Source organism: Protopterus annectens, chromosome 1.part0 (genome assembly GCF_019279795.1).
Source record: "Protopterus annectens isolate FY-2018-M chromosome 1.part0, PAN1.0, whole genome shotgun sequence".
Classification (NCBI taxonomy): domain Eukaryota; kingdom Metazoa; phylum Chordata; order Ceratodontiformes; family Protopteridae; genus Protopterus; species Protopterus annectens.
The window spans coordinates 1,524,614,184-1,524,642,044 of record NC_056725.1 but is presented as its reverse complement, the minus strand read 5'-3'; the positions used below and the strand labels follow the sequence as shown (position 1 = coordinate 1,524,642,044).

At 41.1% G+C, this 27,861-nt stretch overlaps 1 protein-coding gene across 1 annotated transcript in view; it reads right to left on the bottom strand.

The window, feature by feature from the left end:
- GGA1 (golgi associated, gamma adaptin ear containing, ARF binding protein 1) overlaps positions 1-22,406 on the bottom strand; it is a gene marked incomplete in the record, with an annotated part of 1,948,856 nt that extends 1,926,450 nt beyond the window's left edge. Inside the window, 1 exon segment of the mRNA XM_044067846.1 lies at positions 22,361-22,406. Within this exon segment, the coding sequence (XP_043923781.1) occupies positions 22,361-22,403 (43 nt within the window).
- Between the last annotated feature and the right edge of the window lie 5,455 nt (positions 22,407-27,861).

The window sequence follows — 27,861 nt, the reverse complement described above, 5'->3', positions numbered from 1 at the left end:
TTATTGTTCCCCTTCACAGACGTACCACAAAGCCATGAAAATTGAATGTGTTAAAAAGTACAGCATAACAACTACAAATGTAAGTTTTGATCTTATCCTACCCTCTCCCATGTGTTGCATCTTTAACAAGACAAATAAAAAGCACTAGAAAAAGAAAGCAAGTTATAACATGGATGCACAGCTCAGTTACCTTACTGAAAGGCGGACAAAGGGACACAAGTTGTCACAATAGTCTGTTGTAGCCTAAGAAAAACAGCCTGTAACAGCACCAGAAGAAAAAGTACAGAGCACATTAATATAACAGCTGAACGGTAACCAATACAGTTTAGGTCAAGTAAGGAAAATGGACAGAACAAAGCACTGACCACAACACACAGACAAGTCACTTACCAAATGGCCTTTTTTTAAAAAAAAATCATTTTATGTACAATGCTGCTTTATTTCTGCCGGTCTTCACCCCCTACTCCATATATAAGTTCACTTGCAGCAGATTTATTATTACTCAAATTGAAGGTATGTTAATAAGCTTGCACCTCCTAGCCCATGCTTTGGGCACAAAAGGCTTCTAGAACTGGATACAAACTTTCCATATTCAAAAGCAAGAAATCTCGGAGACAAAGACCTACATAGGTAGCTTTAAAAGCTCAAGAAGCTAAGGATTTGTGGAGAATGATTTGACCTCAGCTAAAGGTGACATGGCCATAGCCAGCCTTAGGCATAGGCCAACTAGGCGGCCGCCTAGAGCGCCGGTCTAGCAGGGGCGCTTTTCCTGTATTTATTTGATGTAGATGGACCAGGATGGGGGCACTAGGTAGTGTGGTGGGGGGCACCGTGGAGCCCTTTTGCCTAGGGCACCAGTTGACCTAGGGCCGCTCCTGGACACAGCACAAGGATTCAAGAAGCCTGTAGCCTCCAAATCAATAAAGTCTACTATTTTTTCAATGAGGAATTCTTACCAAAGTCAAGGAAGTCCAAATAATTTCCAAACATAAGAAAAAACTGAGTCCAGCACAACACTAATTGATAGCCTAGTATCAACCTATAAACCTGAGTATATCTGCCTTAGGGCATTTATAACCCTAGCCAGAGTGTGTTTGGCTTTTGCCACCCTTTTAGATTAGTTGACTGTGCCTCTGTATAGTAGGTCACAGAAGATAGCCCTTTTAAGGTTAGTTTACTGTGCCTCTGTCTAGTAGGGACACAGAACTCAGTGGTATACTGCCTGCTCAGAGGCGATCTGTGCCCGACGTATAAAGCCATGTCCAATCCGGAATTAATGGACATGCTGCACCTCAGAAAATCCAAATCCCATCGAGCTACGTGCTCCAGAGACTTGAACCTCAGCACTGAAATAAAATAGGACATGCTGGAGGGACAGATTAATAACCCAGAGGCTCCCTTCACTCTGGAATAAAATCCCAGTCCAGGTTAGGCAGAGTTACTCATTGACTCTCTTCAAGAGGAATCTTGAAGAGTGGATGGGGGATCGTAGGTTTACCCCGGGTATCACTTCTGTGTCACTGTTAGAGGCACAGTATACTAACCTCAAAAAAGGGCATAGCAAAATTAATTTAAAATGGGTGGCGAAAGCCAAACACTCTGGCTAGGCTTATAAATGCCCTAGGGCATATAGCCTAGTATGAACCTATGAACCTATAACAGATCCCAGGGGTAAACCTACGATCTCCCATCCACTCGTCAAGATTTCTCTTGAAGAGGGTCACTGAGGGGCTCTGCCCAACATGGATTGGGATTTTGTTCCCAGAGTGAGGGGAGCCTCTGGGATACGACTCTCCCTCCAGCATGTCCTATTTATTTCTGTGCTGAGGTGCAAGTCCCTGGAGCGTGTGGGATTTGGATTTCCTGAGGTGGAGCGTGTCCATTAATTCTGGGTTGGACATGGCTTTATACGTCAGGCACAGATCGCCTCTGAATAGGCGGTAAGCAACTGAGTAGAGCTGGAGATTCTTTAGCCTAACTGCAAAGGGTATCTGTTTGAGTCCCTTGATCCTCTTGGTGAGGTACTTTTGGGGTTTTTCCAGTTGCTGCAGGTGTCGGGTAAGGTACATCCCAAATGGGGCATTATATTCAATTATGGGCCTGATGAGTAGAGGGGCACAATGACCTCTCGATCTAGATGTGAACCCTTTCGTGATAAGGTGGGCTATATAGAAGGTCTTTCTAACCACTTTGGCAACGTGATTGTCAAAGGAGAGATTGCTATCTACTTGGGTCCCCAAATCCCTAATTACTTCTTCCGTACTTAATGGATTGCCACCTATGTGGTAATTTGTGGGCACTGTTTTTCCCAAAGGGGATGACTATGCACTTTTTGGCATTTAGCTTTAGTCCATGGCCCGCACCAGTTATCTGTCTCTGAGACCCTTTTGGAGGATGCTTGTGTCAGTCGGCTAGTCTATTATGGCACCCAGTTTGCAGTCATCTGTGAACTTGGTCAGCCATAGTCCTGCCGTGTTAGCCTGTACCTCAGAGAAATATATACCGAACAAGAGAGGTCCCAGGACTGAACCTTGTGGGATGCCACTTGTAACTGGTTTAGAGTCTGACATGGCACCTGCAATTCTGACCATATGGGTTCTATCCCTGAGCCAGTTTGCAACCCATCTTGTGACATCGGGTTTGATATATGGTGCAGTGGTTAACATTGTCGCCTCACATCAAGAGGTTCTCTGGTTCGATTCTCGGCTGGGGTGCCTTCTGTGTGGAGTTTGCATGTTCTCCCTGTCTTCGCGTGGCTTTCCTCCGGGTACTCCGGTTTCCTCCCACATTCCAAAGACATGCATCTGGAGCATTTCTCCCCGGGCCTCCGCTGAAAACAGGCTCTGTGGAACCTAGTCGGACATTCCCGGTCAACAAATGTTAAATAAATAAATAAAAAATATTTAAGCTGGTGAGCTTATTTATGATGCCCGAGTGGGGTATTGTGTTGAAGGCTTTTGTGAGGTCCAGGTAGGCTGTGTGGACTACCTTCCCTTCATCTATGGCCTTGGTGACTGTTTCAAAGAAGTCGACCAGGTTCAAGAGGCAAGATCTGCCCTTAAAAGCCGAATTGGGTAGGATCCAGTGTTTGGAGGTTCCCAATGTCTTTGTTTAGGAGTTCCATGATGACACGCTCCATAGCTTTGCAGACCAGGCTAGTCAGGCTTACGGGGCGATAGTTTCCTGGGTCCATTGTGGCACCACCTTTGTGGAGTGGGACCCTGTACGCCATTCCTTGGGTACATATCCTTTAGTAAGGCTGAGATTGAACAGTGACTTTACGTGAGGGTTCAGTTCTTCTTGGAGCTCATGTAAGACGCAGCCCGGGACACCGTCCGGTCCCACTGATGCTGTGTTTTTTGCTTTGGAGAGGGCAGATCTCAGCTGTGCATCTGTGCTGTCAGGGAGGCTACACTCAGTTGGGATAGAAATTTGCTCTTTTGGGGGGGGGGGGAGTTTGCACTGAACCTGTCTGCCAGGATGTTGGCAATGTCTGTGGGTTCAGTGTATTTTTTGTCATTTTGCACCAACTCAGAGCATATCTGGGAGTTGCCACCCAGGTTCCTGACATAACTAAAGAAGGCCTTGTGAATATCTTTAGTGTCTTGTGCAATTTTTCTTTCAAAGCTGGCCTTAGATAATTTTATGAGGGATTGCAGTTTCTTGCTCGTACTGATCAGAGATGCCTTCCCTTTTTGGGATTTTGCTCCATCATGTAGTAGCTTCCTCCTTCTGTTGTATAGCTTATTTATGGCTGGGGTCCACCAGACAGGTCTCCTGCCTTTGGAGGAGTGAGTCTTAGTTTTATTTGGGATAGCACGATCCATGCATTCCTGTAGGTGTCCATAAAATGTGTTTGTAAAGGATTCTGCGGTTTGGACCGTATTTTCTACTGGCCCAGGGGCTTTGAAGGATTCCACCTCGGTTTTGAGAAGTGTGAAGTTTGCTTTTGAGAAGTTCTTCACCGTGGTTTCCTTGGCTGGGGGTGGGGACAGGATATGGATGTCCAGTGAGATTAATTTATGGTCAGATCTTACCAATGAGGGGTATACCTCTGGTATGGAACAGAGTCCCCATGTTGGCGATGATCAGGTCCAACATGTTTTCCCCTCTTGTGGGAGTGGTGACCAGTTGTTCCATAGCATTTGAGTTTATAAACTCTAGGAAGCGTTGGGCGCGGGAGTTGGGGCTTGAGTAGTGCTCCCAGTTTATGTTTGGGTAGTTGAAGTCACCCAATATGATGGTGTTTGGAGAGACCTTCATATTCTCCAGTGTTCTCAGGAAAACTGAGTGGGGTTCCTGAGTTTGGGAGGGTGGTCTGTAGCAGGCTACAAATTGAAAGGCAGTTTTGCCCACTGTTAGTTGCACATGGATGGTCTCCAATGTTTCGTGCAGTGCCACTAACCTGGAGGTGTGGATATCTTTGATGAATATGGATACTCCCCTTCCTTTTGTGGTTCGGTCCAAGTTTTGGGGCCGAAAAGCATGGTACGAGGTATAACCTGGTAGTGCTGGGATCCTCTCGGGAGCCTTGAACCAGGTTTCTGTTACTGCACAGATATTGATATTCTCCATACAGAGGAGAGCCTCGAGTGTGTGCGTCGGGTTTAGACTTCTGGCGGTGAGCAGCATTACCCTTAGTTTCTTTTTCCTTGTGTTGTCTATGGAGGTGGGTTTGTCTTTTGAGCCTTGCCTAAAAAAGACTATGGGAGTGGCAAGAGCCTTGGCCAATATTCCAAAGCCCAGGGGTGACAGGTGCAAGCCATCCCTAGCGAAGCAACGTGGCTTGTCGAGCATGTCATCCCAGGCTGACAGACACTGAATCCCCTTTGAATAACACCAATACTTTAGCCAATTGTTAAAATTGATCATTTTGTCTTTATATTGTGGCATCATTCTTGGTGAGAGTAAGATGCTACTCAAGGTCAGGGTCATACCAGCCTGGGCTACATGCTCAGAGAGCTCCTCTATGTCTCTTTTCATGCAGTCCAGGGAGGTATGTCTCAGGTCATTCACACCAGCGTGGACAATGACGGAGTCATATTTGTACTTGCTTTGGAGTGACCCGAGTGCTTGTGTTATGTGGCAGATCCTGGCACCCAACAGGCAGCTTACAGTGACCTTCTTGTTCAGCCTGGTGAGTGGGACATCAGTGTGTCTGACAATAGAGTCACCTATTACGTGTATTGTTTAGCCTTAAGGGCTGTGACTGTGTGGCACACTGACTTTGTGAGCTATGTGATACGTGGGTATTGTTGTGGGGTAGCGGTTGCTTGGATGTCTGCTTTGGAAGTCTCTGCTGCTTGGGAAGATTTTTATTTAGAGACTGAGTATGTTTTTGTGTGTTTATGTGTTTGGTTTGCTGTTGCGATAGGTCTATGTGAGACTGGATTTGTGGCGTGTGTGGTTACCTTCTCCACCTGGCTGACTGTGCCAGTACTGGGTTGAGAGAGCTCAGCCTCTAGTTTGGCTATATAGTTGCATCTCTCACATATATTTGAGCTTGTTGGGAGGAGGAGAGGGTGGTCTGTGTACATAAGGCAGTTGTAACATTGCCTCAAGATTCCCAGATTCACCAGCTGGACTGGAGAGTAAACCCGAAACTGACTTTTGGACATGCCAGAATAGTATAGGGAACTACTTTTTGACCGATCAAAAAGGACCAATAAGGAGCCAAGTACTTTAAGGGAGTATAAGAGAGTGTAGTGCTTTATTTTATTAGTGCTTACTTATACGAGCAACTGCAGGGCTTTAGAATGAAAATAGAGTGCGTACTTTGAGATTTAGAACAGTTCTAAGGGAAAAAGTGAAGAGCAGACTTTGTGGAGCCGGGAATAGTTTAAACGGCACTGTCCGATGCTGCTCTATTCGCAAAATCGTGCAAAACTGCGCAAATGCGGGTTTTAAAGCAGGGAAACAGATAGGAATTGACCCAAAACGGCCAATAAGCTACTAGTTTCAGGGATGAGACCACTCCTCCAGGGACAGATAGGCTGCTCAAAGCTCCCCACATCACTGATGAACAGAGAAGCTTCCTCCTAACGAAGTAAGGATATGGGCAACACAGGAAACTATACCACAGTCTGGAATTCAGCAAAACCTGAAATCTGGACTACTCTAGTTCAGCAAAGGCAGGAAAAAGAGACTTTCTGCCGTTTCCTGAAAAAAAAAAAAAAAAAAAAAAAACACAGAATACACTGTAAATGCTATAAAAGTACAGTTTTGTACCTACCATAAATGTAGATGTTCGAGGATCCACATTGCTGCAGTCCTAACTATTGGGTAGTCCGCTGTCCCAGTCGGCCCGAATACCAAAGTATATGGCTGACGTCGGTCAAGGCGCATTAGACTGACGTCAGTACGTCAGGGTACTAATGCGCATGACCGACGTCATATCCTCAGTCTTTTCTTGCCCCAGATGTCAGAAGACCCTAAAAAGACAAGGCCAAAACCAAAAACTCCAAACATTCCTGCACCAAAAATATGTACAATATATACAAAATTACCAGAGTATAACCTCACCTACACAACCACCCCTAAACACAGAGGGAAGGAGGGAGGTAAATTGGACTGCAGCAATGTGGATCCTCAAACATCTACATTTATGGTAGGTACAAAACTGTACTATGTTCTTCATTCCACATTGCTGCAGTCCTAACTATTGGGTAGAATCCCAAAGCAGAGGTAAGGGAGGCTGGCAAATCATAAGGAAGCAGGAGCTGACAACATGCCTTGCAAAATAGCTGTGGCAAAACCAGCCCTAGATTTAGAGTAGAGAGGAAGGTGATAATGCTTAGAGAAAGTATGCACTGAACTCCAAGTAGCTGCCTCCAAAATATCCTTAGTTGCCACCCCTTAGAAATGCTGTTGAAGTGGCAGTAGCCCTAGTGGAATGAGGCCTAATCCCAGCTGGAATCTGCTTGCCATGATGGGAATAACAAAATGCAATGCAAAACCCAATCCACTTAGAAATAGTTTGTTTTGACACAGGCTTGCCCTGAGAACTCAAAGCAAAAGAAACAAACAACTGCTGAGACTGCCTAAAATCCTTAGTCCTGCTTAAATAATAACGCAATTGCCTGTGTACATCTAAAGTGTGCAAAATCTTTTCCCCTTTATTTTGGGGATCTGCATAAAAAGTAGGCAAATGAATAGTTTGGTTTAAAGCCACACTAGAAACCACCTTAGGCATAAAGGAAGGATTAGTACGTAATGATACCCTATCCTTATGAAAAATCAAAAAAGGCTCTACCGCCATAAGGGCCTGCAATTCAGAAACCCTTCTTGCAGAAGTAATGGCCAACAAAACAGCAGTCTTCCATGACAAGTATTTCAATTCAGCAGTAGCCGAGGCTCAAAAGGTTGTAGAGTAAGTTTCTCCAACACAAAATTGAGATCCCAAGCAGGAGTAGGAGCTCTACGTGGGGGTCTTATATTCTTTGCCCCTCTAAGAAATTGCTTGAACAAAGGATGTGAAAACAATGGTGGGTCACAATCATAGTGAGCTGAAATTGCTGCAGCATGAATCTTAATGGAAGAGAAAGACAAACCTTTGTCCAATAACTCAGTAAGATATTGAAGAGCCACACTCAAATTAGGCTCAGAAATCTCCAAATTGTTTGCTGCACTCCAAAATAAAAATCTCTTCCATTTTTCTGCGTACACTTTCCTTGTACTAGGTCTTCTGGCTTCCAAAATCACATTTAAAACTTGTTGAGGAAGTTGAGACCTGCTATGTTTCAAAACAGAATATGCCAGGCTGTTAGATGAAGAGAATGAAGCTTGACATTGAGCAGGTGACCGTCCCTCTGAGACAACAGGTGTGGAATCAAAGGTAAAGGCCATGGAGGCTTCCTTACCAGACTCCTCAGTAATGGGTACCAGTGTTGCCGAGGCCAATCTGGAGCTATTAAAATCATCCTTGGCTTGTCTTGTCTGACCTTTAGGAGCACCTTTGGGAGAAGAGGCAGAGGTGGAAAGGCATACACATGAAGATTTTTCCAACTGAAAGAAAGAGCATCCACTTTCCAAGCTGTGTGATGAAACCTCTTTGTGCAAAACTTTGGCAGCCGGTGGTTTAGTGGAGAAGCGAACAGATCTATGTCTGGAGTTCCCCATGACACTGTCAATTTTCGAAATACATGAAGATCCAGTTTCCACTCGTGGGGATCCATGATTTGTCTGCTTAACACATCTGCTAAGGAGTTCTGTGCTCCCGGCAGAAACCTTGCCTGAAGAGTTAGTTGCAAGGTGAGCACAGTCTCCCATAAAATCATTGCTTGCCTGCACAACGGGTAAGAATGTGTTCCCCCTTGTTTGTTGATGTACCACATGACAGTTGTGTTGTCTGTTAGAATCAACACCTGCCCTGGAAGAAGTAACTCCTTGAAAGCCATTAATGCAAACTGGACTGCTAACATCTCTTTCATGTTGATATGTAGATGCTGTAGTCTGGCAGGCCACTTGTCTTGTATCCACTTTCCATTTAGATGAGCTCCCCAAGCAATGTCTGAGGCATCTGTCGTTAGAATCTGACTCGCCTCTGGCCGGGTCACAGAGAGTCCCTTGTTTAGGTGACATTCCTGAGCCCACCAAAAATTCCTTTTGAATGCAAGGTATTATTTGAATGACAGTGTCCAAATCCTGGCAGTGCTGTGTCCATACATTTTTGAGATACCATTGCAGCTTCCTCATATGCAGTTTGGCATTGGGAAGCACCAGAATACAAGATGCCATGAACCCTAAGGCTTGAAGGACTGTCCTTGCAGTCAGCCCGGACTGAAGAGATAGTTGATGGAAGTAACTGGAAAGATTCTTTTGCTTGTCCGGGGTTAAAAAGGCCATCTGGGCTGCTGTATTCAGTCTCACACCCAGAAAGCACATGTCTTGAGAGGGTACTAGACTGGACTTTATTTTGTTCACAGAATACCCTAGGCATCTTAGCACTGCTATCACATATTCCAAATGCTGTAAAAGGTCTTCCTTTTCTTGAGCCAGAATCAGGCAGTCATCCAAGTAAGGATAGATTTGTATTCCTTTTAGCCTGAAGTAAGCTATCACTGGAGCCAGAACCTTTGTGAATACTCTGGGCGCAGTGGATAAGCCAAAGGGCAATGCAGAGAACTGATAATGAGAATCTCCAGCTCGAAAACGCAGATACTTCCTGCAACATAGTCTGATAGGCACATGAAGGTAAGCTTCCTTGAGATCTAAAGTTACCATCCAGTGATCTTTGCCCAGCAGAGGTAAAAGCTGTTGTAACGTCAACATTTTGAACTTGGGAATGTCCAGATAAGTGTTGAGGATAGATAAATCCAAAATTGGTCTCCACGTGTTCCCCTTCTTCGGTACTAGGAACAGGCGAGTATAAAATCCTAGGCCCCTTTCTGGCACAGGAACTGGCTGAATGGCCCCTATTTGGAGCAACAGAGAAATTTGCTTGTGAGCCTCTTTTCTTTGTAGAGGAGGAATGTCTGGCATGCCTTTGAAAGGAGGCAAGGTATGGAAATAAAACCTGTAACCGTGGTGAATGATATCCAAAACCCATCTGTCTTGGGTAATTAAATCCCAATTTTCTTTGAAAAGAGCCAGCCTTCCTCCCAAAGGTGCTGCCAGGCGAGAATGTACTGGCAGCTGAAAAGGTAGGTCATTGGGTCTGTTTACGAAAGGACTGACCCCTGCCCTCACCAGAAGTCTGAGCAGGTGAACTCCCTGTTCTAGGCCTAAAAGAACCTTGAGCTCTGCCCCTACCACGTCTAGACCTACCTCTAGACAGGGAATCATAAGCAGGATATGTCCATCCCTTAGAAGGCCAATTTCTACTAAACTTGGAGGCTGCACCTGCAAAAATCCTTAACAGTTTGCATAGACTTAGCCTTGTCCTCCATTTTCTTTAAAACTGCTTCCACAGGCGAACCAAACAACACATCAGACTGTAAAGGAGCATCCAAAATCCTTGTCTTAACATGCTCAGCTAAATTCTGATCCCTCAACCAGGCGTGCCTACGAAGAACAGAACCAGTGGCAGCCACCCTCGAGGAGGCCTGCACAGCATCAAAACCACACTGCAAGGAATGCTTACCCACCTGTTCAGACACATGAACTAAATCCTGCAACTCTTTACACTCAATACCTTCTGCCAGAGCATCCACCTTAGACTTCAATTGTGAAAGGAGATAATTCTGATATTTTAACATGTGAAACTGACAATTCAACGCCCTCATGGCTAAAGTGGAAGAAGTATACACTTTCTTTCCCCATCTATCCAAAACCCTTGCCTCTTTATCAGGAGGAACAGGATTTTTAACAACAGAAGCCTTCACACCTTTAGGCCCCTGAGAGACAGTTTCGGGTCTGCCCTAGGACTCTTAAAAGATACTTATGAACTTCAGGCACCCTATAGTACCTATCCGGTTTAACTGGGGCAGGAGGCAAAGAATCAGGATTCAGGAGAGCCTCTGCCAAAACCTCTTCCACCACATTCAGAACAGGAGGTAGAGCTAAAGGCCTATGCTGGGGTAAAACAAGAATTCCCTAAGCCTCTTCCTGGAATCAGAGAAATCTTGACCTTCCCATTTAAAATGCTCCCTCATGGAATGCAGAGTCTCTGAAAATGAAAAATCCTCAGGAGGAGAAGCTGAAGGAGTAGAATCATCCATATCAGAATCAGAATAAGGAGGATACTCCTGCAAGTCTTCAGCCGAAGACTCAGAAGCCTCCGAACACTGCTCAAAACTCTCAAACTCAGGTTCCACCCTAGGCCTCTTATCAGGAGGGGGCATAGAACCTCTAATCATAGTAATCAAATCCTCTGCCATTTTAAGCATATGTTTCTTAGGCAAAGACCCTGAAGCACTAGGAGAAACCCCCACTGAAGTTAAACTTGGCCTTCCTCTCAAAGAAGCCTTGGAAACAGAAGGGGAGGCTCTAACCACCTTAGGAAGAGAGGGAAGAACAGCCACCTGAGAAGCCCCTTCAGCCTGGCCTACTTCCTGAGAGGACACATCCTGTAACAGTAAAGTCTCTCCCTGAGACTCCAAAGAAACTCCTGGCAGAACCTCCGGCTCCACTGAGCCTTCTAAAGAACTGGCGTCCGGGACTGTCGGTTCTTCCACTCTAGGCTTTGCTGCTTTATCCTTGCGCTTTTTGGCGGCGGCCGGAGCATCCGGCGGCATTTTATAATTACAACGCTTCCAAAAACTAACCTGGCACAGTCTAACCTTCTCTTAATAGTGCGTTTGTTAAATCTAGCACAAGAGCGGAATCCAACAACGTCGTGCTCAGGCCCTAAACAAGGTATACACAAAGTATGGTAATCCCTATGAGGTATCTGTTTCCCACAAGAAATACAGTTATTCACTTTTTCTGACATCCGGTTAAATACTGAGGCAAGAAAAAACCAAAATATTCTAGCGGGTACTTAGCCAACTTTGATTCAGTCTGAAACTCTGACTTCAGAAACTTTCAGAACGCCAACCTGCACTCGCAAAACTGCTTCTGCATCGGACCATGCGGCAAAAAAGACAGAGGATATGACGTCGGTCATGCGCATTAGTACCCTGACGTACTGACGTCAGTCTAATGCGCCTTGACCGACGTCAGCCATATACTTTGGTATTCGGGCCGACTGGGACAGCGGACTACCCAATAGTTAGGACTGCAGCAATGTGGAATGAAGAACATCAGGCTAGCGCACTTTAGTGTGTAGCCTACAACAGTTAAACAATACAAAAACAAAGCGATATAAAACAAGTGCAAAAACTGTAAAAAGCAGAAGGCAAATGCAATTTAAACTTTTTAAAGCACAGATCAGTTAGACATCCACTTTTTAGGCAGGAAAAGGCAGTCTGAGCAAAAAGAGAAAAAAATACTTAAATCTGGAAAAGTCTCTCTTGGGTCTTTCTGTTGCCTGTATCACTCTGCAGGACACCACGAGCAGCTGTGCGGAGTTGTATTACAATAAACTTTTTAAATCACAGATTCACTAAAAAAAAAAAAAAAACTGGCGTTTTAGGTGGAATTAGTTAAGACAGCAAGAAAAGAAAGAAAAGCAGAAAAAAGTGATACTTAATCACTCCAGAGTCAATCTTTTGTCTCTCTGCTGCTGTAGACTCTGCAGAACACCTGGAAGGCACTTGCTGAGCAGAATACAAGTGTAAAAACTGTGCAAATGAGGTTTTTATAGCAGGGAAGTGAAAGATAGAAATTAGCCCAAAAAGGCCAATGAACCAATAACTTCCGGGCTGAAACCACTCCTCCAGGGACAGATAGCCTGCCCAAAGCTCCCCTGTCTCACAGGTGAACAGAGAAACTTCCTTCTATCCAAGTAAGGTATGGCAACACAGAAACTTGTAACACAGCCCTGGATCCAGCAATAACATGAAAACTGGACTATATACTGGTTTCTCGTCTTTCTGAACTAGTATATATATTTTTTTCCAGAAAATAGAGCAGATACAATCAAAACACTTTACCCAATTAACCAGTTAAAAAGCTTAAAAAACTGAGCCCTGTTCCAGTCTGCAGACTAGTTCTAACTGCACCTTCCTGCCACTAGGGTACAGAGAAACCTTCTCCAAAACAGGACGGCCTGTATCAGGGCACAAGTTATACAAACAAAGCTAGACCCAGCCGGCCTGAATCTAGTCTATGCTACAGCAAACAAGGCGTACAGATTTCAGAAAGAAACAGTTAAAGCATGCATGCGCAATAAGCCTTTAACCAGAAATTCCCAGCTCAGAAGGGCAGAATCTAGCCTCTCCTCCCACAAGAGTGCAGACCACAAACCCTCTTAATGTAAAATAACTGGCCTGAAGCCCAAGTTCTTAACCCAGAACTAATACACTTTTAGAATAACAGACACTGAGCCTTCAATCAGCAGTTCCCAACTTAGAATATACGCTACCTGTCCTGCCACAACAGTGCAGACCACAAACCTTCTTAATGTAAAACAACTGGTTTGAAGCCCAACTGCTTAAACCAAGGGCCTTAGAATAAGTTACAATTTAATCAGGCTACTAACAAGCAGTAATAAAGGCAAGAGAATAAATTCAATTGAGTACTTTTAAGAGGCAAAAGCAAAATAAGGTAATAAAGCAGGAAGAAACACACATACAGTAAGGCAGATGAAGTGCAAACATTTTTTTTTGAGACTGAGGAAACAGAGCAGATTAAGATATTATAGGGGAATGCCCTTCCCAGGTGCTCTCTCTGTAGGTTTGCTCCCCTATCCCCAAATTCCCACATACCCCTTAATTTGCATGTTATATAATCCTCCCCACTTTTAACCAAACATCATGCATCATAAGAAACTCAGCCTATGAAAATCTATCATTAATCCCAATACATCCCCCCTACATACACAGCCACATCCATCTCACTACCTCATAGCAAAAAATTCACTTTTCTGTCCTTTCCTCTCTACCATATAATCAACTTCTACAACTAAATTTGTACTTCAACTGTCCATTCTCCCCCATCATCCCTCAACCATAACTTTTCTTTACCAAATTATCTTGCAATATCTTACTTCTCACATCATCTCCTTATATCCACTAGGAATGTACATTTTTCCATTCAAGTTTCTCACATTCCTTCTTTTCTCACTCACTCACATATTTATTCCACTGCATTATAACACTCCTTTTCATCTTCTCAAAACATGTAGTGTACAATCCTCTGGAGAAGGGGAAGAAAAGCGCAAGATCACATACTTTTTCCTTCTCATTCATTACACCCCCTTACCTCTTCTAATCTTAAAAATAAAATCAGGCCTCTTCCAATGCAGGTACAGCCCACTCCTTCACTGGAAGAATCACACAAACTTACAGAGGCACTCTATCAATACCAATACCCAACCCACTTCCATCCTTAAACTTAATGGGGATACTCACCCAAACCCTAGTTCCACTCCACTATCCAGGACATCTAAACCACCACATGATTATCTCATACTCAAACAAGAAGAAAATTAGATGCATCTGCAACAAAAATGAATGGTATTTATGCACGTTTCATTTTTTTCAGATACTACAGTTTACACTGAATCCTGGCAGGCAGAAGAAATAACTAACAATGAAATCACTTTGCCACCGCTTAATACACTGTGAATAGGCAGAAAACATGACAGAGAAAGTAGCATAGACAACATTAGAAATTACCTCAACTAACCCAAGCATTCCACAATTCAACATGTCCAAATTCAAGTCTTTCTCCTCAAAAATCAACAAAAGAAGGTCCAAATGCATCTCGGTAATCTATATCCTACCAGTAAATAACGTTAAACAGCAAAAAATGATCCTTTACTGGAAGACTGAAATTCCTCCAAGAGACCTTCATGTTAAATAAAAGAAAAAGAACCATTCATATTACATAACATAAGCAGGCTGGAAATCTCTAAACCGCAACTTGCTTGGCTTTACCCAATACACTATACTCCCCCACCAGACACCACCAAAACACTAACAGTGAATTGTGATTTTTTTCCCCAAACATCTTTAATAAAATGTTTACATATGACAAAGACAATCTTACATAAAGGAAAAACATACAAAATGATACCACTTTAGTGGCAAACAGTTTACATCACAGACACCATAAGCATTATATGGCTCATTCACATAGTGTCTCAAACCTCGTTCCTGCTCTGCATATATTGTTCCCACAATTCCCATTTTTTTTCCTATGTAGTTTGCTCCTTCCCTTTTCTAAACATCCCAGTTCCAATGGTTTACTATAAGTAGTGAATATAGTAAGAGAAAGAAAAGTTGGTCTAGGACTGGATTTCCATTTTCTAGTAATTGCTTTTTTGGCAGCCACCATAATTAGACTCAGCCAGGCTTTACTATGTCTAGGCAATTCTGATTTTGTATCAACTCAAAAATTAATCTCCCCAGTCAGTCTTCCCAACAGTGAGTTTAGATTTGACTGGATTACAATAATCCAAACAAGGTAAAATCCTCTGGATACTTCCCAAATGCAATCAGTGACCATCCCCTAACCCATGTAATAAAAAGATTCAGCACAACCAAACGTATTGCTTACAATCAAATAGTCTAACGAGTTGACAAGGCAGCATATCTCTCTGTCCATCTTCAACTGGAACATACAGAGAACACTGTCCCTTGGGGAAGCAGTCACCTACTTTAAGTACACTTTCTCCCAAATTCTAAACTAATTAGCCCCAGACAGAACAAAATAGTAAAATCTAAAAGTATTGTGACAGAGACCAAACATGTTATACCGCAAAGGGACGAAGCAAGAACAGAATGAAAAAATACAATACAATCCACCTCCCACAACTTACATGTTCTCAGAAAATTCTGCAAGCTCCCATTAAAACAGACAAAAATCTACAACAACCTATTCCCAAAATTATTCTCGTCATCCCTACATAAACTAATACACAAACTGCCAAACCATGTAATACTAACAATAATTCCATAGCTACTCAATTTCAATTGCCAATTTAATCATACAGTGCCTTCCTGATTGATGATGACCAAAGTTCCCCCTCATACATTCCTCTAATTTAGCAAGCCTCAAATCAATCTTTTTCCTTTCAGCCTGTGCCAATATGCCTCATATGTTGGGCATGTTCCTCAAAATGTGTTTTTTTTTTCTGGAAAATAATTGAGGATTAAAGTCACTAAATAACAAGACATTTGAGTTTCAGACTATTTGTCAGAAAGTAGACTAATAAATTATACAGAAACTTTAAGATTACAAAAGTAATATTTGAAATATATGTCAGCCTTCTTCCACCCATTATTTCTTGCACCAAGTGGTATGACCACAAGAAAGTCTCTAGCTAAACAAACCCAGCCACCACAATTGCCAACACACTTCTAACCAAAATTCTAAACATTACTTTAGATACGCTATCTTTCTGTCTCCATTCTGATCAATTACTGAAAACAAGCATCCCATTCCATAGGAAAAAATCCTGTACAATACCACTTCCTTAAAGAGGCACATCAGAGTTAAAACACAGACCCATAAGCTCCACTACTAGCACTCTCAAAAATCCTGGAGAAATGAATTGCTGGACAGCCCATACAACACACAATCTCCTCTAAAACCCAACACAGGTTCAGGCCTTAGTTATCCTTTATTTCACTAACACAGTTAATCAAAACAGAAATAATGGCAACCTAGTTTCTTGACTTGTCCAAATCTTTTGATGCTCTCTCCCACCAAAAGCTCTTCTCAGAACTTCAAGTCATTCTCAGTCTCCTTGTCCCATAACTACCTATCCAATCAGTAGTAAACAAATGGCAACAGGCTCTCTCAATTTCATTGCATCTCTGTCAAGGTTTCTCAAGATTAATAGCCCCCCCCCAATTCTATTTATCATCATCATCTTCTTCATACTCCTAAACTAGTCACCTTTGTACAATATGCAGTTGATTCCATAACTAGTTTGTTCAGCCTCATTCCATAACTAAATTACAGTCCATCATGGACATTGAATCTTAGCTTTAAAAATTCCATTCTAATTCTAAACTTGGGGGGGGGGGGGCAATGCTCTCCGCCTCAAAACAATACCTAAAGCAGAAATACATGCACTTCATCTTACCTCAGGTAACAGCACTATAACACAAACTGTAAGACAAAATTTGGAGTCATAACTAATCAAGTTTGACCATCAACAGACTTTACAATAAAAAATGAGGATCACTCTACAGGGTCAAACAGTACCATACATATTCTGCCAGATATACCCGAAAAATCAACCTATCCTCTTCCACCTCTGCTCTTTGCCTCCCCAATATTCACAAATATTAACAGTCTATAAAAACGAAACAAGCTTCAAGTTTTGCCATGACATTAAACAACTAAATCAGCTCAAACTTCCTAATCAGCTTAGCTGCAAACAATTAACCACCACACACAATTTACTATGTTTGCCAAACAAATATTCAGCACTACAGAACATTTTACAGTGATGTCATTAAACTACAGATCTCCACTCAAGCAAGAAATGACAGACTACAACCTGTATATCACACTACACTTCTGGAGACAATCTGTACTCCTAGTATGTTTTGAAACTCTGCAGCATACATAACATCTAAATACATCCAAAACCTTTCTTGAATATCTATACCAAACCTGGAAGTGCCTTTCTTCCTACTTTGGTTAGTTTCCTCCATAGGCAATTTCTTGTTAATAACATCAACTTCCACACTGCTTTTGCCACATTAGTATAGTTGCCGTCCTCCATACATTTTACTAACCACACTGATAATTTTCACCTTTTCACTCCTCTCACACACTGGCCAATCACAACACTGTCTATACACCGGTTTCACTTAACTTTTTTCTTGCATATACCTTCAGCATTATCTGCAACTAATTCCTTCCCATCTGATCCATCTGCTAATACATTAAACTTTGCTGTTTGCACTTAAATTTTTAGTATTATACCAAGCATACGTAAACCTCATTTATTTGAGAACTCTGTGCATCAAAAATGACTGCTGCTTTATTATTTTTTTATTTAACATTTGTTTACCAGGAAAGTCCGACTGGACACAGGTCCATTTTCAGCAGAGGCCCGAGAAGAAACGTTCCAACAATATGAAAAACAAACATTATACCACAAGAAAATTACAAAGTTCAGGTCAACATTGAAAGCACACATTGCAAATATAAATAACCGAAAGAGATGACACCTTAGCAATTTTAACAAAATTTGTACAAAAAGAGTATATAGTATTATACAAACTAGACTAGCATATAAATTAGAAAGCACAGTATATTTTTTGAGGAAGACTTGAAATGATTTAAGGTAAGAGAGTAATTATATATAGGCAAAGAAGAAGACATAATAGGATAATACTTTAAAGTATAGATCTAAAGAAAGTCAGAGGGTGCGTATAAAAAGTGGAGAATATAGAGTTAAGTCAGGTGGGTAGCAAGAGTAAAGCCAGGATTTTTCTAAGTGAGTAAATAAAAGTTTTTTTTAAATTCTACTGTAGTGCAGATGGAAGTGGGTAGTTTATTCCATATTTTAGGAATGATGTTAGAGAATAAGGATTCTCCAGCTGAGTTGTTAGCTTTGGTGGATTTAACTAGAAGTTTGTCACTGGAACAGAGTGTTCTAGTTACGGTGTATGGTTGTATGAGATTCTTGAAGGGCTGAGGTTTTATCTGGTTCATGGAGTATTTTATGGGTGAAGGTTAGTTTCTTGTATTGGAGGAGCTGAGGAAGTTCTAGCCAGTTTAGTTGTGTAAGGGCTATGCAATGGTGTGTTTTGTAGGGGGAGTCTGTAGCGAATTTGGCTATTTTATTGTAACAAGAGTCCAGTAAATTAAGGTCTGATTTGCGTAGGTTGGTTAGTATAAGGGAGACGTAGAGTAGTTGTGACAGGAGGTGAGGCAATGGTAGCTTTTGTAGATCTAGTTAAAAATTTGTTTCTGTAAAGGCGGCCTAATTTTTTATGAACTTTTTTGATAGTTTGGGCCAATTTTAGATCGTCAATTTCGACCCCTAGCAGATGTGTCACAGGGGGTGATAATAGTTTTGTTTTTGGACTCGAGTGAAAACTAGGAGTGTTGTAGGTGTTCCTGAGGGTAGAAGAGGAGGAGTTTGGTTTTATTTGGGTTTAGAATGAGTTGAGAATTGGTAAGCCAAGATTCTACTGATACAAATGAGTTCTGGATTATGGTGTGGGGGTAGAGCATATGAGGGCAGAGTCATCTGCGTATTGTATCACAGATGCTTGGTGAGTGGAGGTGTGGAGTTGGTTGGTAAAGAGGGAGAACAATAGTGGTTCTATGAAAGAGCCTTGTGGGACACCTAGGGAGACTGGGGAGAGAGGACAGATGATGTTGCCATAGTACACCCTGTTGTTGGTCAGATAAGTAGTTTTGAAACCAGTAACAGTGAAGCACTAAGGTTTGGAGAGGACTTTGATCAGTTTATTGTGGTTTACCATATCGAATGCTTTGGACAGGTCTAGAAATATGGATACAAATTGCCCTGAATTTCTAAGTTGGTTGGCTGTATTAAAGGACATAAGGGCATGATGGGGGTGAAATCCATGTTGTGCGATTGATAATAGGATTGTGGGTGTTAAGGCAGTTCATGATTTCAGTATGTACTACCCTCTCTAGGATTTTGGATAGGGGTGATAGAATAGCGATTGGGCGGTAGTTGCTAAAATGGGTTGAGTTGCCTCCTTTGTGAAGGGGTATTATACGAGATATTTTCCATACAGCAGGTACTATACACTCTGACCTAGATCTGTTTATGAGTATTGCCGCTGGGTAAGCTATTCTATCAGCAGCTACTTTCAGAAATTCAGCTGGTAGTTTGTCTGCGGCAAAGATAGTTGGTTTTAATTTGAACAGTAGTTTTTTTTTGTTTTGTTTTTTTTTTTACAGTATTTACTGTTACTGATTGTAGTGCAACTAGAATGAGATTTTTTTTAGAGGGTTTACTGAGATGGGGAGTTAATGGGGCACGGCTATTGGAGTTTGCATTGGCTAGGACTAATATTGTTTCTGTAAAAAAGTATTAAATTGTGTTGCTATCCTTTCAGGGCTAGTGGTAGAGGATGGAGTAGGTGTGGGAGATAGTATGCTATTAACTGCAGCCCAGAATTTTTGTGGGTTATTATGGTATTTTTCTTAAATATTGTGGCAATAATTGATTTTTGACCTGTTTGAGGAGTTTTTTTTTTTTTTTTTTTTTAAACTTTGTTACGTAGCTCTAGAAATGTAAACTTTGTGGATTGGGTTTTATGTTTGTGGTACTGTTCCCAGGCTTTATCCCTAGTTTTGAGAAGGAAATGTCATTCCTTGCTCAAATCAGGGTGCGTAATAGACTTTAACTGTAATGGTTCGGGAAGGAGCATAGCAATCTAGAATCTCTATAAAAAAAAAAAAAAAAAAAAAAAAAGTTTTATTAAATGAGTTGACTGCTTCATCTAGGAGTAGCTGTTTGAGAGATTCCCCATTTACAGCTTTTCAGGGCTGAGATGAACTTCTGTGAGTTGAAGGATTTTTTGTTTCCGATTGTATGGTAAGAGGTGTGGAGAGTTTGGAAGGTACGGGCGCACATGAGAAAGGTTGGTAAGTGGTCTCTTAGGCCATCTGGAAGACAACCTGCCTGAGATGTTAGTGAGGGATTGTTAACCAAAATCCAGTCAGGATAGACTGGTGTTTGGTAGTTTTGTCATTTCTTGTACTGGATGTGATAAATTGTGTAAATCCATGAAGGTTAATATATAAGATGATGGGTTCAGAGCTGAACAGTCTTGCCAATCAATACTGAAATCAACCAGCAGGACTGTTTCTTGTGGGGATGTATAAGAGGCCCAGTGAAGCATGTTTTCTAGTGTGGATATTTCCTGGTGGGATATACCCGCCTAGGATGCTAATTAACTTTTTGGGGTTGATTTTTAATTCAGTAAAGATAAGTTCTGCGTTTCCGATGTCGGGGCTGTTATTTTCCAGATGGTGGACAAGTTCTGGGCTATGAGGGGGAGATGCAGAGGACGTTTGATATGGATGGTTATTGATTGAGGCTGGTGGATACTTTAGAGCAGTTATTACACACAATTCCATTGTGAGGCTTTTCTCCCTGAGCTTGCTGCTGAAAAGTAGGTTTTTGCTCCATCAGACTTGGATGGTCAAATACAAAAATAACTAAAGTTCACCATACAAGACAAGTTCTCCTCTTTTCTAGTTATGCACAATATTTAACTACTTATAGCTGACTTTTCCCCTAGAACTCAACACTTCAATTGCTCACTAGGCTTTGAGAACTTGTGAAGGCAAAGGTGCAACTTCTGACATTATTAATTCAGTGGTAGAGTCCCAGACTTTTTCTACTACTATGGGTTTATTTTAACTGCCCGAAGGAATAAGTTGTATGAACCTGACAACATGGAAGAAATCAAATAATAATGCTTTCCATAGACATACTTTATTCAAACTAGTCGACACTTTTTTCAAATGTACAGTGACAATATAGCCGTTTGCCAAATGATTTACAAAAGTAAGAGAGTTAGGAGTTTAAAGTTACTTATGACAAATCCAAAACTCTATGCAGAAAAGCACCGAATCTACTGATGTCTTGAGCACAGACATATGAAAAGCAAAAGTACATGTGAAGCTGCAAGTAAATTGCAAATAAAATTTAAAAAGTTACTGCTGTATCATCAATTAATGAGCACTTTTATTAAATTCGGCATTTTTAATTATTCAACTTCACTCCTTACGTACAAAAAGAAAAAGGAAATGCAGGAGCCGACACGTAGTCCTAGTTGGCCAATGATAAGGAAAAAGGTCTCGGAGTCAATGCAATTGTGTAACTTGCTACCAAGCTGCGCCTATGCACTCATCTGTATCCACTAACCACAGGACAGTATGTCACTAACCTAAAACACGATAGTCGATTTAAGATAAAAAAGTAATCTAACATATGTATTAACCTCAAAAGAGCAGTACAGCTTCACAACTTAACATTTCACCTGAACAAACACTATACAAAACAATTAAATGCCTTCTTCTTTCGGCCAACTGTCCGGTTATGATTGGCAATGGAGTTTTGCGGTGTCAAGTTGCCAGCCCGGCGCCCAACCTTCCACAGAAGGCACACGCACACACTCACGCCTACGACCAATTTGGAGGGTCCAATCATGGTCTTTGGGATGTGGGGGGAAACCGGAGCACCCAAAGGAACCCACGCGACCACAAGGAGGACATGTAGACGCCGCACAGAAGGCACCCCAGCCGAGAATCGAACCGGAGAACCTCTTGTTGTGAAGCGTCAACGCTAACCACTGCGGCCGCCATAAAACGAATAAAATATATTCCCCTCAAATACACCCAACAAGCTGTACTAGGAATGCATAGAAAACTTCATCCTGGTCACCAAGACGTATTAGTTGGGGAGCTTAACGTCATGAAAAAATAATTATGCAAAATAACTCTGAACAGAAAAGTTACACTCAATCAAAACGTGCGTAAGCCAATACCACTTTAAAATTAGGTACTTCTGTTATAAATTAAACGTCACAATACATCCAACTTTTCCATCAATAAGCATTCATCTACCCAATTCAAGCATCCAGACAGTATGCACCACAACATGTCCTGAGGCAACATCCCCTAATCTCCACACTTATACAGAGAAGTTTGGCAGTCGCGCACACTCACTACATATCAGCTTACTTCCTATATTCTGGGAGCTTCCCTATATTTATATGCTTCCTGCAAGGGTACTAACAACTTACCACACATCTCCCACACGGTGAAATCAGCGCCTTTTCGGAATGAATACCACATGTTTCAATACTGCAGCACCACCCAAAACTTAAATATAAACCCCAAATGAAACGTTACTCACTTATTTTTGACTCCAAACTATCCTCTTCCAAGGGAGCTGCCATCTTCAGGATACCAGGAACACCTGTCTCCCTCTCGCGAGATACTAGTTCCTGGTTACGCGGAACTCTTAAACAGGCAGTGCTGGTCGAAGTTAGAAGGAAAAAGTGAATCGCATTTACAGTGAAGCATGGCATTTGTAACACTTAGATTGAATCATTTCTGCTCTTGTATATGCAACCAAAGCTCTCAACTGTCGGTGATTTTAGAGAATGCCCCTGATGAACTCTCATAAATTTGTCCTCTCTCTCGCATTGTTTTAATTTATTTTTCAGATAAATCGCGGAAGATTATATTGTGATGCTAGGCATCAAGCTAATACTTCTTATTCAGAAAATATATGTTGATGCAAAACTTGTTAGTGAATTAGACTAATATTTAAAACTATTACAGATTTGGGTTCTTTGGCTGGAGTTCTTGAGCAGACAAGTAGCGAAGTATACACTTGTCTCATAGCTGTTTATACTTTACACAAGTTGCTCAGAAAACAATATTAATGGTGTTTTTAAACGTTACGACTAAGAGGCAGGGTTAGCCACCTGGCGCTGTAAATATTGATTTTAGATGGGTATCACTACTGAAGTATCGAGACGCCGATCCATACCTCTCAACCTGTTAGAGCAAGAAATCTGGACAACACCAACAATAAAAAAACGGGACAAAGGACCAAAACGGGGTAAAATTTTAAACACTGCTCTTACAAACTTATAAAGTTGATAGAATAACAGGTTTTATATTAGCATGAATTTTCTGAATGGTATGAAGTCTGAAACTCAAATGTTTGTCATTGTTTTTTTAACTTCAGTCTTTAAGGATTTGCCAGAAAACACAATTTTATGAAAAACGGGCCAAAAATATGAGGCAAAAATCTGGACATTCTGCGAAAATCTGCACAGTTGAGAGGTATGCGCCCGCCCCGATCCCATGTACAAGAATAGGAATAGGGGCTGTGGATGTATGGGCTGAGAGGCAATCCCTGGAAACGAAGTAAGCAAACTGTGTATATTTCTGCAGCTTTAGGTGTGGTGGGAGGCGATATCATACCTGTCAACTGTGCAGATTTTTGTTTCATACTTTCGGTCCGTTGCTATCTCCGTGGTGCACTGGTGGTGGTCCTACGGTATTGTCGCCTCACAGTAAAACGCTGTCTGATTCGATTCTCAGCTAGAGTGTCTTCTGCGTGGAGACATGTGTGAATGGGTGTACCTTAGTTGAAGGTTGTGAGACAGGGCTGGTAACTCGGCACGTAAAAATCAACTTCCAATCATTAGTGGACCGGAGTTCCGCAGTGACGACCCCTAACCGGGAAAAACCGAAAGACACAATATTACTTTTTGGTCCGTTGCTCATAAAATGTGTGGTTTTCTGGCAAATCACTGAGGATTGAGGTAATGACTTACATCAGAGTTTCAGACTTTATATCCTTCAGAAAAAAAGCACGCTAACACAGATATCATTTTATTGCAACTTTCTAAGTTTATACGAACATTTAAAATATTTTATTATTTTTAAGCCCACTTCCTCCCATACACACATCTTAGGCTTTGTCCAGATTTCTTGTGCTAAGAGGTTGAGTAGTATTACAAGTAAGTTTCTGGCTACAGTTCTTTAGTAGACTGATCATGTTTTGAAAGCCTATGCCTTATGATAAAAGCTTGTATAATGGAGTCTCATCAGAACCTCACAATATAGGCTGAAAATCCAGGAGCTTGTTTCTATCATTTCACAATTATGGTATTATCTTAATTGTTAAGAGTTTAGATACATTGATTGCTGTCAATATACAAAAATGTAGGTATTCTATATAAAGGATAAAGAGAACACACTTGATTTTGTGGGTTGACTGGTTAAGTTCATGCAGTCCGACCTCTCATTTGCCCAGATTTTCAGACTGTCCAAATTTTTGGTCTGTCATCATAAAATGTGTGGTTTTATGGTAAATCATTGAGTACTGAAGCTACTTCACAATGATGGACATTTCAGTTTCAGACATGCCTCTCAACCTCTTAGCTGAAGAAAGATAGACAAAGCCTAAAATAATGGGAAGACAAGGGCCCAAAATAGGGACATATTTAAATATTGCTCTTATAAACTTAGAAATTTGTCAGAACAGAACTTGTGTTGGCATGCAGCTTCTGCGGGGATGTGAAGCCTGAAACTCAAATGTATGTCATTATTTAGTGATTTCAGTCCACAGTGATTTGTTAGAAAACCACACATTTTATGAGGAAAAGACCAAAGTATGAGACAAAATATGGACAATTGAGAGATATTGATTCAGACTTCACATCCTTCAGAAAATACGTGCTAAAGCAAAACCCGTTATAGTTTATAAGAGTAATATTTAAAAATTGTCCCTATTTTTTGGGCCTTTCTCCACCCATTCTTTTTCATTTTGTTCAGATGTTTTTCACTAACAGGTTGAGATGTATGCTGAGTCAATTTAAAGACAGTCAAAGTTCAAGGGCAACATTTTTTGTCACTTCATTTTGCTATAATTAAGCTCTTGTCATGTAAAGTTTGTTCTCTAACTCTGTAGGAAATCTTTGGAATAAACTTCCCTCTGAAATCACATCTCAAACTTCTCTCTCACTTTTCAAAAGGAATTTGAAACTCTACCTTAACAATCACTGGCTATGTACCTGTACTAACCCTGACTAAATCTTCTTATATTCAATTATCCCACCTCATCCCTTACGAGCTACCTTTTATGTATCAATAAACTACATTATTGTATATATCTTACAAGTATATATCTACATCATATCTCAGTCCCTTACAAAATGACCATGTTAATTCTACTCTGTACCTTACAAAATGACCATGGTAACACCAATTTGTACTATTTGAAGAGGAAGAAGAAAAAAAAAACATTTTTTGTAATATTGCTATCTCTATTATCTGTATAACTCCTGTTTTTAACTTTCTAAAAAAATCTGTATGATTCTTGGAGCTTTTCTCCCAGGGCCTCTACTGAAAATGGACATGTCTCCAGCTAGACTAGCCCGGTCAACAAATGTAAAATAAAATAAATAAATAAATAAATAAATAAATAAATAAAGTGGGTTTTCTGACTTTAAACTATGTAGTTTTTACTTTAGTTATATTTATGGAGCTAGATTTATTAAGTTTAAAACAATAGTGTTTGTATGTACTATATGCTGTGCTACTATCCAGTTATTTCCAGATTCTATGTCATCTGCTGACACCTTCTGAATGAGGTTATAAGAGGGTAAACCATGTGTAATTCAATACCTCCAGGTGCTACACTGAAAGGGACTCTCATTATGCCAGGAAAGATATTTAGATTCAATAACATTCTGTGTTAATGAATCTCATTGCTTAGTCTGATTATAGTCCAGATTTACCAGAGAGTCAGCAGGACAACTAATTTCTGATGATATGCTCTGGTGCAGCAGCTCCACCTGCAAGTCAGATTTGGTATTGCTGACAGTCACATCTAACACAGGTGGAAACTACATATTTATGAGTCTGCCCAGCACAGGAGCTCCACCTGTAGGATGGCATGGACATTATACCCGTATTCTCCCTGGCCAAGATGAGGGGTGGATTTGCTGGGCCACTGATCCCACTAGACAATAAAATCTATTTTTTGATAACAGAACACTGCAGGGCATCCCCACAGGAGTTTGGAGAATGGCGCACCTATACCAAACCGTGCATGAGTGGTCCCTGATTCTCAAAGACTACAGTACAGCTCCACCTGTATATTGAACTCTATATTGCAAGCAGTCTGACTTCTCACCAGGTACTGACCACAGTACCTAGTCCCACTTGCAGATAGAGGTCCCACATGTCAAGAAGCTCATTCAGTTCAATGAACATTTTTCATTCCAGTCCTAATCCAGTCAGTGTATAACACTCACAAGCATACTTTACTGAGGGCTGTCATCGTCTTGACTCGTATACCCCTTGTTTTCTTCCTAAAAGTGATCATTCTGTGGTAGACAGCATGGCTACCCACAAGCTAATATCTCTTATTGCATCATCGAAACGTAGGACCATAAGACACTGAATCAGGAAGCACTTGTCATTTGCTCAGCATACAGGAAATGCAAACACACATTTATTAAACTTAATATAGTTCCAGTGAAGAAGGTAATGTAAAAATCTATATATTTTAGAATCAGAAAGCCCACTTTACATGAACAAAAAAACCTTCACACATCTTTAACCCTGATTGTAGCCACACCTCTCAGATGTACTTCATTGTGTGGAAAGTTCTTAATTCTGCGTTTGAGAAATGCCAGTGTTCCATGCTGTTCAAGGTATTCCTAATCTATGGAATAAGTTACCACAAGCAAAGAACTACTTTGTCTGCCTTTAAGGGTAGTCTTGATTATTGGATGAACAGACAGAAATTTACACCAGGGTTATTATGTACAGCCCTACTTTATTTGGGAGGTGGGATCTATTAAGTACTTGTATAGTGTGGCAAGAACTAAGTGTGTTTACTTAAGGTGTATATGGCTAAGTCTCATATGGTCCCTGTGATCGCTTGCCTTTTAGTGTTCCTATGTTCCTCATTCAAAGGGTTTGTTATATAGTCACTGTTGAGAATTTTTAACTATCTCTTGTAACTAAGACTGACTCATATTAATTCATCAAATTACATTTTTGCAACTTTACCCTGATGCAAGCTCTAATTGAAGTTATTAGTAACTGGTCCACATTGTGCCCACTTGCAGTACATCATGCAAATTATTTTGTAGATGACATGATGAGAGCTATGAATGAATGTAGCAAAACATTTACTCACAAATTTGCATTGTATGCAAAGTTGCTGTTTACAGGCTGCAGCTGAGACACCCCAATATGATACAATTTGCAAGTCTTGCAGTGTGAATTTTCCAATGTCAATTAAAAAAAAGAACTGCTGGGTGCCAAGAACTTACAGGCAACCAAGTTGTGTGAATGAAAATAATAAATAAGTGCAGTCTGTGATTGTGTGGATGGGGGGTAAATGGAGTAGTAGTAAATGAGGAAAGAAGATTGAAAAGGGTGCTAAGTATCAGCCAGGGGTTTATATACAAAAGTCTGAAGTAAAAAGCTGTCCTTGTTTTGATCAGTGAAAGTAGTAGTGAGCAATGGAAGCGGTTTTTGAGAATGTGCAAAAAAGGTAAGACATTATTTCACTGGATGAGATTTGATAGTGACAGCAGATACATGAAGGTGGAAATGAAACTAAGCTTGTAGTTGGGTCTTTTAACCTTTCCCAGTGAGACATGCATCAAGGACCGTCATTCAGCATGGCTTAATTTTTTTGTATAACTAGCAAGTTGCAGCTGAAGGTAGCCCATTTTCATTGGAAATCATGGGAAGAAAGCACCACTAGAAGTGCAATGCAAACTCTAAAGTGAAGATTAAACTAAAAAAACTTGCCAGAACATTGAGCAAATATATTAGAGATGTTCTGTCATGTTTAGTAGTGAGATTCTTCCC